The 14,922-nt window shown below is 34.1% G+C and overlaps 1 protein-coding gene across 2 annotated transcripts in view; it reads right to left on the reverse strand.

Annotated features, from left to right (window-relative positions):
- LOC148271517 (GATOR1 complex protein NPRL2-like) overlaps positions 1 to 14,922 on the reverse strand; it is a 174,142-nt gene that overhangs the window by 139,558 nt on the left and 19,662 nt on the right. Inside the window, exons 3-7 of one of the 2 annotated variants that reach the window (XM_088241300.1) lie at positions 8,717 to 8,843; positions 6,631 to 6,767; positions 5,395 to 5,623; positions 4,172 to 4,341; positions 1,419 to 1,975 (exon numbers count right to left, since the gene is read on the reverse strand). In XM_088241300.1, coding sequence (XP_088097426.1) covers positions 1,793 to 1,975; positions 4,172 to 4,341; positions 5,395 to 5,623; positions 6,631 to 6,767; positions 8,717 to 8,843 — 846 coding nt within the window. In that variant the 3' untranslated portion in view covers positions 1,419 to 1,792. Of the gene's footprint in view, positions 1 to 1,418; positions 1,976 to 2,919; positions 4,342 to 5,394; positions 5,624 to 6,630; positions 6,768 to 8,716; positions 8,844 to 14,922 lie in introns of those variants that run through there. The other variant, XR_015825078.1, reaches the window with a different exon arrangement.

Below are 14,922 nucleotides of genomic sequence, written 5' to 3' on the forward strand. Positions count from 1 at the left end.
TTATTTTTAAACCATAACTGAATCAACTGAAAAATTACCAACTGTCTTTTACCAAATATTTTTATTAACGTAAGTTTCTAAGCAGGTTTCTAGGTTATTGTAAATAGCTGCATTTTGTGGTACTCCTCGGATAAAAAAATAAGTATATGAGGTTTTTTGGCTCTAAAACATAAAAATGAAACCTTACTCAATCTTGCCTACCGAATCACATTTATCTAAAAACAGATTAATTACGTTTTGAAATTAATGATTGGGAAGTACAGTATGCGTGTGAAAAGTCTACATAATGTCGGATGCTACATTGAACATGAGATGCATTAATTTTACATATTCCATATCTATTTATGAGTTCTTTCATAGTCAAAGTTACATTTTGAGCAAGATTTTCATAAGAATCCTTTAATAACAGTGAAAAACAACTATCATATATGGTGACACGCCATTAAAATTATAAAAATAAACAAAAACTATCATATACACGAAAATTTAGGTTAAAAATGGACTTGACTTTTTAAATGTTTAAATGTATTTCTCAGACTTAATTTTGACCAAATGGTAACTTTTGTAAACTAATCTAATGTACAAGAGAGTATTATTTACTGGTTTTAATTTATTTTGATTGTATCAATTTCATTAAAGCATTTTGGAACTGGAAACAAACAAAAAATGAGATCAAACGTGAAAAATGAATCTATTAAAATATCATTCTGTTAAATGGTGAAAATTTCAGTCAGCAAAATGTATTTACAAGTCATAAAAGCATCTCCCTTCAATAAGATAAATAATTATAATTATGTATTATATATATATATAGTAGTTATTAAGACTATTGGTGTTATGACTATTCAATTTACGACTGTTTACAAATGTAATGATGATATTATAATGACAATATTTACACAATCAAATACAAACAGTGACAGGAATCGATTTTACTTGTAAAATTACAACGAAAAATGTAACCTAATTCTAATCGAACATAATTGTGTCCCATTGAATTAATTTTGCTTGAATTAAAGACAGTTATTTTGTTTGGAGTCACGGAAGTGATTTCATAAAGCAATACTGCCCTGCCAAGGCTAAAAGTCGTGTCTGCTGAATAGCAAATTATGCAGGAAATTACTGTTTTTTTTGTTTTTTTTGGAAATTGCTTTGCCGATCAGATTTTTTTTCAAGTGGCTTATTAAGTATAAATATGAGGCTATCGAATATCTATTACAAAAAAGAAAACTTAAATATTTTTTTTCAGATATGAATTTTAGGCTTAGTAGGAGGGCAGAATAGCTTAATAGAAATGCTTAAAAAAAATCTTTTCAATTTGACCACTTTTTCATTGGATCTTATTAGATTTTAGTTGTTTCATTCAATGGATGATTTTTTGTTAATTGTCGTGGTATTTTTTACCCTTTTTTCATCAATTTTGTTTTATTTCATGAAATCTTCATGAAGAGCATCGCCATCATATTAAATGTAGGTCCAATCTTGTGCTCCTATTGTTAACCTCAAATAGATCCAACACAAAACTGAATAATAATCTTTTCATTCAATACAGTCCACATTCGTTTGACTTCTTTTTAGTTGAAACACTAAACTCAACACCTCAGACAGACCACTAAGAATAACTTAATTTTGCATCAATCAATAAAAATTCAAGCATTGTTTCACATTACAAATTACTAAAATGATAAATATGATTTTACACCCGCATGTTCAGGCATAATTCACACGAAGACATAGATTAATCAATATATTTTCCGTCATTTACAAAATGAGTCAAAACACACGGCGAGTGTTATTTCCAAACCATGGCGACATTGCGGTCTCTCTCCAACTGCTCCTCGAGGGCTGACATGGCGCCCCCGTTGACGCAGCAGATCTCGTCTAGGCAGACGAGCCCCGTGTGGACCAGCCCTGTGGGGGCCGAGTCACTGCCGTTGAGCTGGTCGGCTTCCTCGCAATGTACCGTCACCGGATACTGCATTAAAGCAACAACAGTTTGTAAGATTTGTTTTCAAACATTTGAACACACTTTCGAGTCTTTGTTTATTTGTGTATTGAGAGTTTGAAATCTTTTTATAAAATGTCAGCCCATCTTAATTGTATTTATCATTTGTATGCAAAAATTGAAAAATGTTTAAATTAGTAGATTAATTCAATCAGATGAATCTCACCCACATCAATATATGTTTGTGTAATTATTTTTCATTTTAATTTTTGCTATTATTTAATAATGTACGTGCTTCCACTTTCCATTATGTTGTATCCCAACTCAACACTGGGCTCTTGGTCTCATAAAGTTGGGGATACGTTATTACTATTTTTTCCTAATATATGTATGTGTATTTGTATGAATAAATAAAAAATAAATAAAATAAGTAAAGGTTTCAATTCTTTAATTTCACAAAAATTAACAGATGGAAGAGTTGAAGAAATAAAGATGTTGAAACATAATTAAAATGGTGAATGGCCACATAAACCAGCCAATTAAAAGGTCATAAGCCCTGTAAATGCCTAGACTTTCATATTTCCGTCTCTGTTGTAATATATTGAGCTAACCCTCTTATTATTTATATGTAAAATCATTATCCAATAATGAGCCATGTTATCTGCATCAAATATTAAGGACAGAAGGAGTCAAATTAAATGTTTTTTTATCTACAAAGTAATCTGTATAGTATAAACACATTTGGTTTTCTGTCAATATTTACGTCAGTTCATTATTTGTTGCCCACTAAAATGTTAATAAATATTATGTTTGAGTGGGGAAAACACGCGCAGACATAGATTAGATACGAATGTCTCAAAATATACCTATGTTGTCCATATACCTATGTTGGTACATTTCCTTATTATTGTATCTTTTAGTTTTTCTTATGTTATTTTTAACTAAATGTACATACTTATATGTTTTACTGCTACACTTGAATGTATTTCTAATAAATGTAAAAGCCAATAGGGCGTGTAAATTAATAAATAAATAAAATGGTGAAAAATAAGCCCATTTTCACAGGGAGTGATTACTAACCAATTCATGCACTGGGTTGATTTTCGCGTGTAAACGATAATCGCTTCTTTAACAAAACTCACATACAATTAGGTAAAATACACGGATGCTCCAACATGCAACAATTTTACTGTATTTTTGTTTTCAGAATAATTTTCCATTCTTTTTTTGATGTAAAATACATCTTACCTCTAGCGTTTTTGGTCAGTCTTGAAATTGAAATATTATCTAAACGATTTATCATTTTGACGGGCGCCATGACGCGGTCGGTTAGGCAACTAACTGTGAAACTGGCATTGTGGGTTCGATCCCCGCCAGTTTGAAAGAATGAAATCCAAGAAAGATTTTTTTTCTCAATTGGTACGGGCGTTGTGGGGTGTTTTTATAACTTCCTTCCATATCCTCTTTCCTACTTTCAGCCTCTAAAATATAGGGTTAGCGAGTTATTCCTTTTAAAAAAAGCTTCAAAAAGATACCATTCGATAGATAACGGTACAAAAGTAATACATGCATGATGCTTTGATGTCCCCCAACTTTCTCATCCGAGACATTGTTTCAATTTATGAAGGTACTGGACAACAGACAATTTTTTAAAAAGAGTCATTGACACATTTGTAGTCATGCGGTTACAAGAGGAGATTCCAGCAGAATGCTCATACGAGGTTTTCGTATGATTTGAAATTTCTCTTTTGTGGCCCCAAGAGAGTTCAATGTCCCGAATGAACGATCTGATGATCTCCAAAACAAAAGGTATTTTCAGGAGAATTGTACAAGTTTGCAAGAAACTGTTGCGAGAAATTGCATAGATTTATATACTCGTCGCTTCAGTCCGATTTTGTCCAACAGACCAAAACACAAATCTGCAGAAATGGAACTTTTAAGTTTTTTTAACATAATAGAAATAAATAATGACTAAAACTTAAGACAAAATTCGTTAAAAAACCCCTTAAACAATTAAAAAAATTTTTTTTTTTCATTTGAAGGCTTTCTCAGAACTCATAGGAGTGTATAGACACTGAACTCAATTTCGTTAATAATGGTCTGTTGGACAAAAACGAACTAAAGCGACGTACTATTAAGTGTGTTGTCCAGATGTTTATTAAAATTTATATTTCTGGAATTATTTTCCCAATTCAAAGGGATCATGAATCAACACTCAACACTCACCTTGTATATCCTTCTGATGAGCCCTTGGAGCAGCCCAAACTGCACAAGTTTCCTCTCGTTGATGCCGAGGGCCTGCGGGCTGTAGCGGATACACAAGTCCCGTACGGTGGTGCCGTAGCTCATTCCCGCGTACATGCACAGGATGCTTTTGAGGGAGGCTGGCTGTCGAGCTGAAATATCACAATATTGTAGCGCTTTAAAATCATTTTTGATACTTTATGTCACAACTCCGCGAGTACAAAAATACATCCTTTGATACTTGGTTGGTTATACATGTTTAATTTTTTTCAAATCTGGAATATAAAGCCTTAATTTAAAAACATTTTCAAGATCAAATCTAAAAGAAAGTCAATGTTGCATTTTTCGCACATCTGTCGTTCTATGATCACGATATGCATATCATAAGAGACACAACAGGGTCTTTTCATGTTTTTTTTTTTATTAATAAGCAAAAAATTACAATGATAAAGTATTATTTTTTTCCTGCGACATCATATAAATTTTTTACTAAGATTCAAAATATGCATATTTTGAATAACCCGAAAATAAGAAATTATGCGCCCTATGGCCAAACAGCACATATGACGTTTTGACGCCAAATTTGTACGCAATGATTATTATAATCTTATTCAGCGGTCGTAACGCATGACGTGATGCCAACTGAGAGCCGTTTTGTATGTGCTGATTTTTAAACATGAAAATCATTAATGATAACACGTTTTGAATACATTGATAGTTTTATCATTAGAATTGTAAAAACCCGCTCTGTACATATAATACATGATATTTTTAATGTTATTCCAGACTTGTGATAATATCTGGGTATTCTGTAATGTATGGAATCTGCCTCCAGTGACGTGGGAAATAACATTTTTAACTACTGCAATCTCACTAGGAACAGATCCTGGAACTCCCATGTATAATAGAGAATTTTGCGGATGTTTAAATCAACAAAAGATGGCAATAGAGAAGACTGATCACCACACCATCTTGTAACAGATGAAGAGAAAGTGAATGATGATGGTGATTACCAGAATTTGTAATTTGTCATCAAAGTATTTAAAATTATTAAATTGTGTCTTAAGAGTTATAAATCCTACTCTGAGCAAATTTTGAAAATGAATACGAAGATTGCGAGTCACAATCCGGCTTCATTGTGTTGAAATATAAAAATATGCAGGTAGTCATATTGCGATGTTGGCACATGAGAATGGAATGGTTACCGGAGCGCGAGCAGTAGTGCACGCACTGCACCTGCAGCCCCTTGCAGAGCGCCAGGCGCCGCAGCTTGGGCGTGGCGCAGTACACGGCGCAGTACTGGAAGATGGGCAGGAGGGCCACCACGCCGTAGTACACCAGGTTCTGTACGCACGCCTTCACCAGGTTGCCCTCCACGTCCGCCAGAGCCGCTATCTTGGACACGTGGTTGAACCCGTCCATGTACGGCAGAATCTAAAATTAATTTTCACATTATTCATAATTTTTTATTACTATCTGCGACTGGGCGAATAAGGAATACAGTCCTACGTGTGAAATGGAACCAGACTCCTGGATGAGGGTTTTCGGCTCGATGGCTACTCTCAGGTGAAAATCCTCAATAAGGGAATCCAGTGGAGATAAGTCCGCCTCCTAGTGTAGTGATTGACGCATTCCCCAGTTCGATTCCTTGGAAGGTCGGCAAGAAATTTTGTTTGGAAATGTAGTTTTACACTAGAATATTATGTTCCTCGAGTGTAAGGCTGATCAATTTGCCCTTATGTAACAGATGATCGATATGCGCTGCATTTAGTGTATCAATGCAATGCCCCATGCACCATTACATTAGGTCATGGGCCAGGAAGCAGAGTGTAATGCTCTGGCAAAAGGTGCCTGGTCAGCACCATGCAAAGGAACTGATAAAAGGGTACTCGCAAAGTTTTGGTTTTGGCCTAATAAGGCTCAGCCGAAATCAAGTCAGGGCCCGCCCAGGGCACTGCAGATTGAACAAACACCTCGCTAGAATGAACCTTTTCAAAACTTCTAGATGTAGGTTCTGCAGTGCAGATGAGGAAACACCTGTACACATTCTATGTGAATGTGATGCTTTACATCGTAAAAGGAGCCTCATCCTCGGGGGACCACTGGTTAAACCTGAGGATGTTAAAGAGCTCGCACCCTACCTAATAGCCGGATACTTTACGTATCTAGACTTGGAGGGGGAGATTTAGCAAAATGTAAACACTTGCCTTCCAAACAAAGTAGCCGGGCTCTTTATAGGCCTGGGCTTGAAAGGCAAGAACTATTCAGGGGGACCCGTCACAATAGGTCTTCACAGGTCGCAGTGATGTCGAGAGCTTTCTCCGTAAGTGTGGTCTCCTCTCGAGGCCAATCATCCAAGCTACTTTTCTTAACAGACATCATATTAGAAAGGCCTTTAGTTTGTGATCGAAGATGTCTCTACTAAGTGGACCTAACCTAACCTGGTTGGTGGTGAGATCCCACTGGTCCGGTACGAAGGTATCCTTGCTGAAGAGGAATACGGGGACCTGGTGGTCCTGCGCAGGAGCGGGGTCTGATGATACTCGCACCACAGTCAGGTGTGTCGTTGTCTTGCCCTCTGCAAATAACACTGGTGTCTATAAACTTGTTATTTGATGGAAAAAATTAAAATCGACAAGGAAACCACTCCCTTTACACACCCAAAAAACCGTTTTAAAGGCCAAGGGTCTCCTAATCGATTTCGCTCATACTAAAATATTTTTTTTCCAAATTTAAATTACTTTTTAAGATTTCAATTAAATATTTTTTTTTAACCAACAAATGGAAGAATACATGCATAGCATATTAGACATTACACAGTTTCAAGCATATTTATCTTGGTTTGTCCAAATGAGATTTTGATTTCCATAAAAGATTCGGGTTGTGGTCCTATGGCTAGTGCCGCGGAATCACGGATTAGAGGTCCGAGGTTCGAACCCCACTCTACCCATTTATGGTTCTCATTTTCTAACAGTAAGTTATTTACAAATCAACAAATTACAACAGAGATGGAGAATATTTCAGAGAAGAAATATGGGAGTATGGGCATTTACAGGGATTTTGACCTGTCATTGGCTGTCTAAGTGGCCACTTTACACACTGTGTGACATTCACCATTTTATTTATTGTAGGGATATGCAGACAATTGGTAGAATCGCATATTAAATTTGGTAATGTATCCAAAATAAAACACGTTTATTGGATTTTAATTCTACTTCATTTTAAAAATATACAAGATGGTATATTGTGACGCATTTTGTCTTGTTACGACATTTTCAAAACTCTGAACTGAAACTTGAGTTTTGTCCTAAGAAGACGAAACACGTCACAATATACCTAAAAATCCAATAAATGTGTTTTATTTTGGATGCATTACCAAATTCACCATTTGCCTATGTTTGAACATCCATATTTCTTCAATTCTTCCATCTGTTGATTTCGGTGAAGTTTAAGAGCTGAAATCTTTATCGTTGTGAAGAGATTAATCTGATTGAATTATTTCCCATACTAGGCAACGCCTGAAAACAATTTTCCTATTTTAAACTTCTTGGACCAGTTAGTTTTATTACAATATTTTGAGTTTGTCCAAATTTTTGTAGACAGAAGACTGGATTTCATTAATAAGATTAACAAATTACAACAGAGATGGAGAACAACAAAAGATGGAAGAATGACAGGTCATAAGCCCTGAAAATGTCTAGACTTCCATATACCCTTCTCTAAAATGTTCTTCATCTCTGTTGTAATTTGTTAATCTTAATGACTCCCTGAGGGTGAAATCCAGTCTTTTGTATACAAACATTTGGACAAACTCAAAATATTGTAATATTTACAAATCGTTGAAAATGTCCCCCAAATTTTTAATATTTGTGTGAATTGTAAAAAACACAAATACGGTAAACTTCGGTTTACGCCGGGGTTCCGTTCCAAGAGACACCGGCGTAAAAAAAATCAGCGTAAAATGAACACAAATAGAATGGAAGATATAAGGTTAGGTTCCGTGTCAAAATTCTAAGAACAATCTAACATGTTTATTTAATACATATCTATTCAAAATAATTTTATTTAATAATTACAGTTTAAATTCGTTTACAAAATAAATAATCTCTTGATATAAATAACGATTTTTTTATAATAAATACTAACTCACCAGTTCGTCGGTGCTTTATTAAATTCTCACACTTAAAAAAAAAACATCCAATTTCATTTGCTACAATATTCAAATATTTGAATAATATTTTTATTTTAATAATAATAAAATAAAAATATAATCATACCATTTTTTTTTTAAAAACGAAACGAAAACTGACTCGCGTACACGGTAATAGAATAAAACAACGTGTAAAAGTGTGTCTGCTATTAGAATCGCGGCGCCTACTGTCGTCTGGTGTCGGCCGAACCGGGAATCCCACGCCGGGACCAACCGGCGTAATTGTAAATCGGCGTAAAATTGAAACGGCGCAGAACGACGTTTACCTGTGCTTAAAAATAACATTAGAAATAAAAATAATGTTACTTTAATATTACCTGTCAATGTGCACATTTTTCTTCCATTGAGGTCTTGAATCACTTGGCGCATGAGCATCCCCAGGGCGCCCGCATCGCCAGAAGAGGATTGCTTAGAGAGCCATTCGCTTTCTGCTTCCATTGAAATCTGAATCCAAAAGATGAGCCATCTTTATTAAATGCAACAAAAAACAATACGGTTTATTTTACAAGTCGATAATAACGTAAAAAATTAAATACATATTTACGATTCTAATGATATGACTCTCAATGTGTTCAAAACAAGTTTTCATTTATAACTTTCGGGTTTAAAAATGATTATTTACAAACGGTTCACGCGTTATGCCCCGCCAACTACGCTTCTAGTCTATAGTCCTTAAAATATAGCTTGATTAGAATGACATTTGGCAGAAAAAGTGACGACATAACTTTGTAGTTACATCAAAGGAGTTATTTATATTGACACACGAAAAATCATTCGTATCTGGCGTGTTAATTTATTTTTTTTAAGAGAATGCTTGATACATAAATCAACATTAATGTATAAAATCAGCTTTAAAACTAAAATAAACCTAATTATTAAAGACGTTCTTACAGGGTTACATCATTTTGCAAAAACGTTAGAGATGGGACAAATTGATCAATGTAAATTGATCGAATAAAAAATAATTAATTTGATGTTGTTCATGAAAAAGGTATAAATGTCTTATTTTTTGGTGAATAATTGTGTTAAATACACTATAATCGGCTTGATTTTGCGTTTTTATATCAGTTTTCGGAAAAAGAGTTTCATGATTGCATGAAATAACTGATAGAATCGATTTGATCAGTGATCAGTAATTTCTCATCACTAATGAAATTAGTTTGACAGCTGTCATTCTAATCAAGCTATATTTTAAGGACTAGAGTCATTTGCTTTCAATTTGTTCATACTTAAAAGTTTTTTTTCCTTAATATTTGTGTTTTACTTAATTTTTTGCTTCATTTTTAAAATTCCTTATCATTTTTGTCTCGCATATTGAAGACAGATGTAAATCATTACTGGCACAGTACGTTTGTTTTGTATGCGAGTGATTTGTTATTGTTCTAAAAATAAAATAAAATTAATGAGATCATCATGAATGTTTTGCATATTTGTATGTAAATTATCAATGGAGTAATCCCAATACCTTGTTAAATGATACTAGACTAAAAATAGCATTAAGTATTGAATAAAGAAGTTCATGGGTTTTTTTATTATTTGTTAACAGACGATGAAACTAAGCATTTTTTTTTCAATTTTTGTGTATCGTATTATCAGCGCTACGATTTTTCAAAGTTTTGCATTTCTGAAATAACTCCGCGAGTGACGTCAGATGTTCTTTTCCGGTTATTCTCGATCAGTTCTTCCCATCGGTCCATCCACAGCAAGCAAACCGGAAATCTTCCATACCTATAAGATCATATGAACCAGTTAATTTCAAAGTAGTTCGTTTTGATTAAATGTTTTTTTTTCGAACATTTTCAGGAAACTTTGCCGTACAATTTAATGCTTCAATTTTTACCGCGCATGAAAACATTTATTGTATCTAATTCCCGTAGGGCTGAAGTTCCTCATTATCGGCAAGTCGACATTAAGTTATTCTTATTCTTAGAAGGGGGGTCAGTGCTATTCAAGCTCCCGACGTCACTGCGACCTGTGAAGATCTATTGTGACGGGTCCCCGTGAATAGTTCTCGGCCTCCAAGCCCAGATCTCTAAAGAGCCTGGCTGCTGTGTGGAAGGCGAGAGTTTACATTTTGCTGAATCTCCCCCTCCAAGCCCAGATCCGTAAAGTATCGGGCTATTAAGTAGGGGGTGAGCTCTTTAACATCCTCAGGTTTAACCAGTGGTCCCTCGAGGATGAGGCTCCTTTCAACTTTAAGTTACGTTAACTTGTATGATTTATAACAAACTACGCATTATGAATCCTTGTATCCAGGCGGGTGAAGAATACAATTCTGTGTGAAATAGAACCTGAACCCGAGAAGAGCGTTTTCAACTCGACGGCTGCACTCAGGTAACAAAAAACGAATAAGAAAATCGAGTGGAGATACGTCCACCTCGTTGTGTTGTGGTAAATGGATTCGCCTACCATTCTTGAAGTCCTGAGTTCAATTCCTAGCAGGCGGACGTGAAATATTGATTTTAAGGTTGTTAAAACTGCGATATTTCATTGTTCCTGGACTGCCTGGACTAAATTACAATGGCTTCACTTGTCGGTTATAACCGACGCGATAAAAGAGTGTCACTGAGATTTTAACGTTTTAACGATACCAATGGAACATCCACCAAAATTTAAAAGTCGGGGAAAAATCTTTACGTTTTCAAATGATGATATTATTATATTAATTAAATAATAAAAAATACTCCAAATAAAATTGTTTTATAATGTTGAACGACTATTTTTAATTCTATGGTTGTAACTGTTTGTGTGCAATATATCTTGTTATTTATATTTTTTAAGCTTACCCTATTTTGCGGATGATAAGACGCATCAGACCATAAGACGCACCCCAATTTATGATTGAATTTTTAGATTAAAAAAGTGCGTCTTAAGCTAGGGTTTCCTAGGACAGCGGTGCCCGCATCTTAACGGCCGTAGTGAACGGTGATGCGGTGGACAGCCGTCGTAACGTCGACTTGAGAGTGGTTTCCTAGGGAAACGGTGTTAAATGGTGTTGATAACACCGTTTTCCTAGGAAACCACACTCTAGTCACTGTTACGACGGCTATCTACCGCATCACCGTTCACTACGGCCGTTAAAATACGGGCACCACTGTCCTAGGAAACCCTAGCTTTACGGTCCGAAAAATACGGTAATTTGAGTCAGAAAAAAATGACAAATAACTTAAACACGGTACATAATACATAGAATTATAATATACCAGAACGTGCGTAGAATCAAGTTTGTATACATCGCACTGTGTGAAGTAGCCGCGTAATGTTGCCTAACCGCGAACAATATATTATCATAACACAAATATAATATAATTTTGTGTTATGTTTAACCACAAAAAATATTCTACTGACTGGATTATAAAATAAAACTAGTACTTTTATTAGACAAACGGAAAAAAAAACATTAAATTATCATTTAGTAAATACGTTAAATTAAAAAGGTTTGATATTATACTAAGGATTATTAATAGAAAGCCGGGTAAAGAATTTAATTACCCTGGCAATACTTACAAAATATCCGCCTTGTTTTATTTAACAATCTGACAGACGGTAAAATAATCGAATTCTTAAACAATATTATTTGTGAATTCGCTATTTACACATAAAATGTGATCCCACCCTATTCCCCTTTAATCCCAGTAGTATTTTGTCACTTAAAAACGACACTACGTGACGTCTACAGAATAACTAATGGCTTAAACGTAAAACTACTAATTTATGAGTAGTTTAGTCGGCTTCAGTTTGATGCGCGCACGCGGTTTCTGAACTATTGTAATTTTATGACATGATACTCTATTATGACGACAATGTCGTGTATAACTTGATCGTAAATGAATTAAACAAGACAAAAACCAGCTTAACAATTTCGCAATAAAATAAAATGTTTATAAATACAGTGTAATAAAGTTATTTTAGAAAGAAACCTTGCAATGCGCAAAACAAACGACAAACGGACAAACTGAAACACACACAGATCATACGAACTCGACCCCCGTGGAATTTGACCAAGATCCACTTTGATTATGATCGGTCAAGTTGTTTAAGGAATTTTTACCGACGTGATAAACATCTGCGATTGATCATGATTATAATAAGCCGCATTTAGTTTAACAATGCAGTGCCCTATGCACCATTGGGTGTAGAAAGGGGAATGATGATGTATTATCATTTATCTTAAGGGATTGTTTTTAAAACACATATCTACATTTTTATTATCGACCTCGATTTTAATTCAGCATTAGTGATGCACTGATACTTTTCAGGACATGTTTTTTCTACCACAAGTAGGAAATGCAAATCATGTTTATACTTCTCACTTACGGCACGGTTGTGAATTTAATCGGAACCAATATAAAATATTCAGGGTATTTTGACATTTAGAACAGGAGCCAAGTCAGCTCTCAATTTAACTCACAATGTTTTATAAAAGGTACTCAAAAAATCAAATCTTATGCTAGCCACGATTACGATTGCGATTAAAAAATACGATTCATAAATTTTTTGACCAGAGTTATCAGCCTTAAATATCTCTCTGCCTTAAAATGTATTTTTATTTTGACCAACGAACGTTTTCGCCTAAGAAGGCATCTTCAGGACTAAAGCGCTCGTTGGTCAAAATTAATAAAAGTGAAACTAAACCAAGAGGTTTTATTGATAATTTTAATTATCTTCTTCTTCTTCTTCAGCCTTATTCTCTCCACTGCTGAATAAAGGCCTCTTCCGAACGTCGCCATTCCTTCCTATCACCCGTTTTCATCATCCATGTTTTACCAGCAATAGAGGCGATTTCATCGACCCATCTTTTCTGTGGCCTTCCAACACTTCTGTTTGCTCATGGTCTCCACTTTATTATTCTGGGTGTCCACCTGCCATCATTTTGCTTCGCCAAGTGTCCTGCCCACTGCCATTTCAATTTCACTGCACGATCTATGATATCCACGACTCCGGTTCGGCGCCTTATTTCTTCATTTTTTACTCCGTCTCTTAGACATACACCGAGCATCTGTCTTTCCATGGATCGTTGCGTGCATTTTAATTTCCAGCTACTTTTTTGTGTGTGGTTTATAGTTCGTATGTTGTCACCGGCAATATGCACGATTCATATACTTGTCTTTTCGATATAGAGACTTCTCTATTTTCAAAAATATGTTTTAGTTTGCCGTTTTTAATTTTATCTAAATCAATAACTATGGAGTTTTATCAAGAAATATCTACAAAAAACATCGATATATTTAAAATGTATTGTTTTTTGTAATCAGGTCGTAAAATTTATTATGAAAAAAAAAAATTAATAAACTAATATTTTTTCTGACAAAAAGAGACACAGGAGTTAAGTTGATAATTGAGTCATAACAAGACGAAACGCGTCACATATAAAAAAAAAAGTAAAATTAAATCCAATAATAAAAGCGTTTTATTTCGGATACCTAATCAAATTTTAATATGGAATTTTACCAATTATCTGCATACACAATAAATAAAAAGACGGATAATTAAACAAAAATGTTAAGTTCTATAACAATACTTTGAGTATGGCCAAACGTATGTAAACTAATACTGTAATTTAATCCTGAAAGTACAGATATTGTAATGTTTATATTAATATAATAATTTTAAAGATAATATTATTTTAATCACTTACATTATTAATGTCGTTAATTAACACACGTTCATTTAAAAAAATGTTTTTAAAAATGTGTATTTTACTACTGTTTGTATATAAATCTTTTTTTATGTGAATATTTCTGTTTTTAGGTATTATTTTTTATTGTTGTAAACCAAATAAACAAATCTCGGTTGTGATTTCTATAACAGTTAATTTCTCGGTCTCAGGTGTAATATCTGGTCTATTTACTAAAACTATTAAAAATATTTTAAAACAAATTAATCCCCCTTTCAATACAGTGTGTTATTTTTTTAAATTTTTAAACAAGACAAAAATCTCTGTGCATAATTCAAAACACGTTTTTAATGATTAAAACATATGTACATAATATATGCAAATAAATCCACTCATTTAAAGTCTAATGAAGGGGACTGTATTGGTATAAATAATTAATGAGCTGGGATTAAGATAACATTCTCAAATCAAGTGTTTGTGATGCAACAGAACCATTAAACAATTAATCGTTAAAAGTGGATTATGTATGTAAAATTATTCCACACTGAGTGACTTGTACTCGTATTGACGAAAGAGGCCAATTAAAATTAAGACAACTCTGAAAAATATACGAACATGAGATTATGTAAAAAAAATAGATAATGAAATGGAAAACAACCCTTTTTACACGGTGGATATGTTCCACGCAGTTCCGTGTTAAGCTTTCCGAGCCGGAAGGTAAAAAAAATCTGTGAGTTCCAGTACCTCAATCACAAATAACTCGATGGTCGATAAAATCGAACGTCGATACGTGCTAATAAGCGACGTGATAACAATTCCTCACAATGGTTGTTTATCGCATTCGCGGTCACAATGCAACATCCGTGAACACCTAGTATTAAAAGTCAAAATATTTACATTTCAAGA

Source organism: Micrasema longulum, unplaced genomic scaffold, assembly GCF_059751315.1.
Source record: "Micrasema longulum isolate JH-2025_06_02 unplaced genomic scaffold, ASM5975131v1 h1tg002826l, whole genome shotgun sequence".
Classification (NCBI taxonomy): Eukaryota; Metazoa; Arthropoda; class Insecta; order Trichoptera; family Brachycentridae; genus Micrasema; species Micrasema longulum.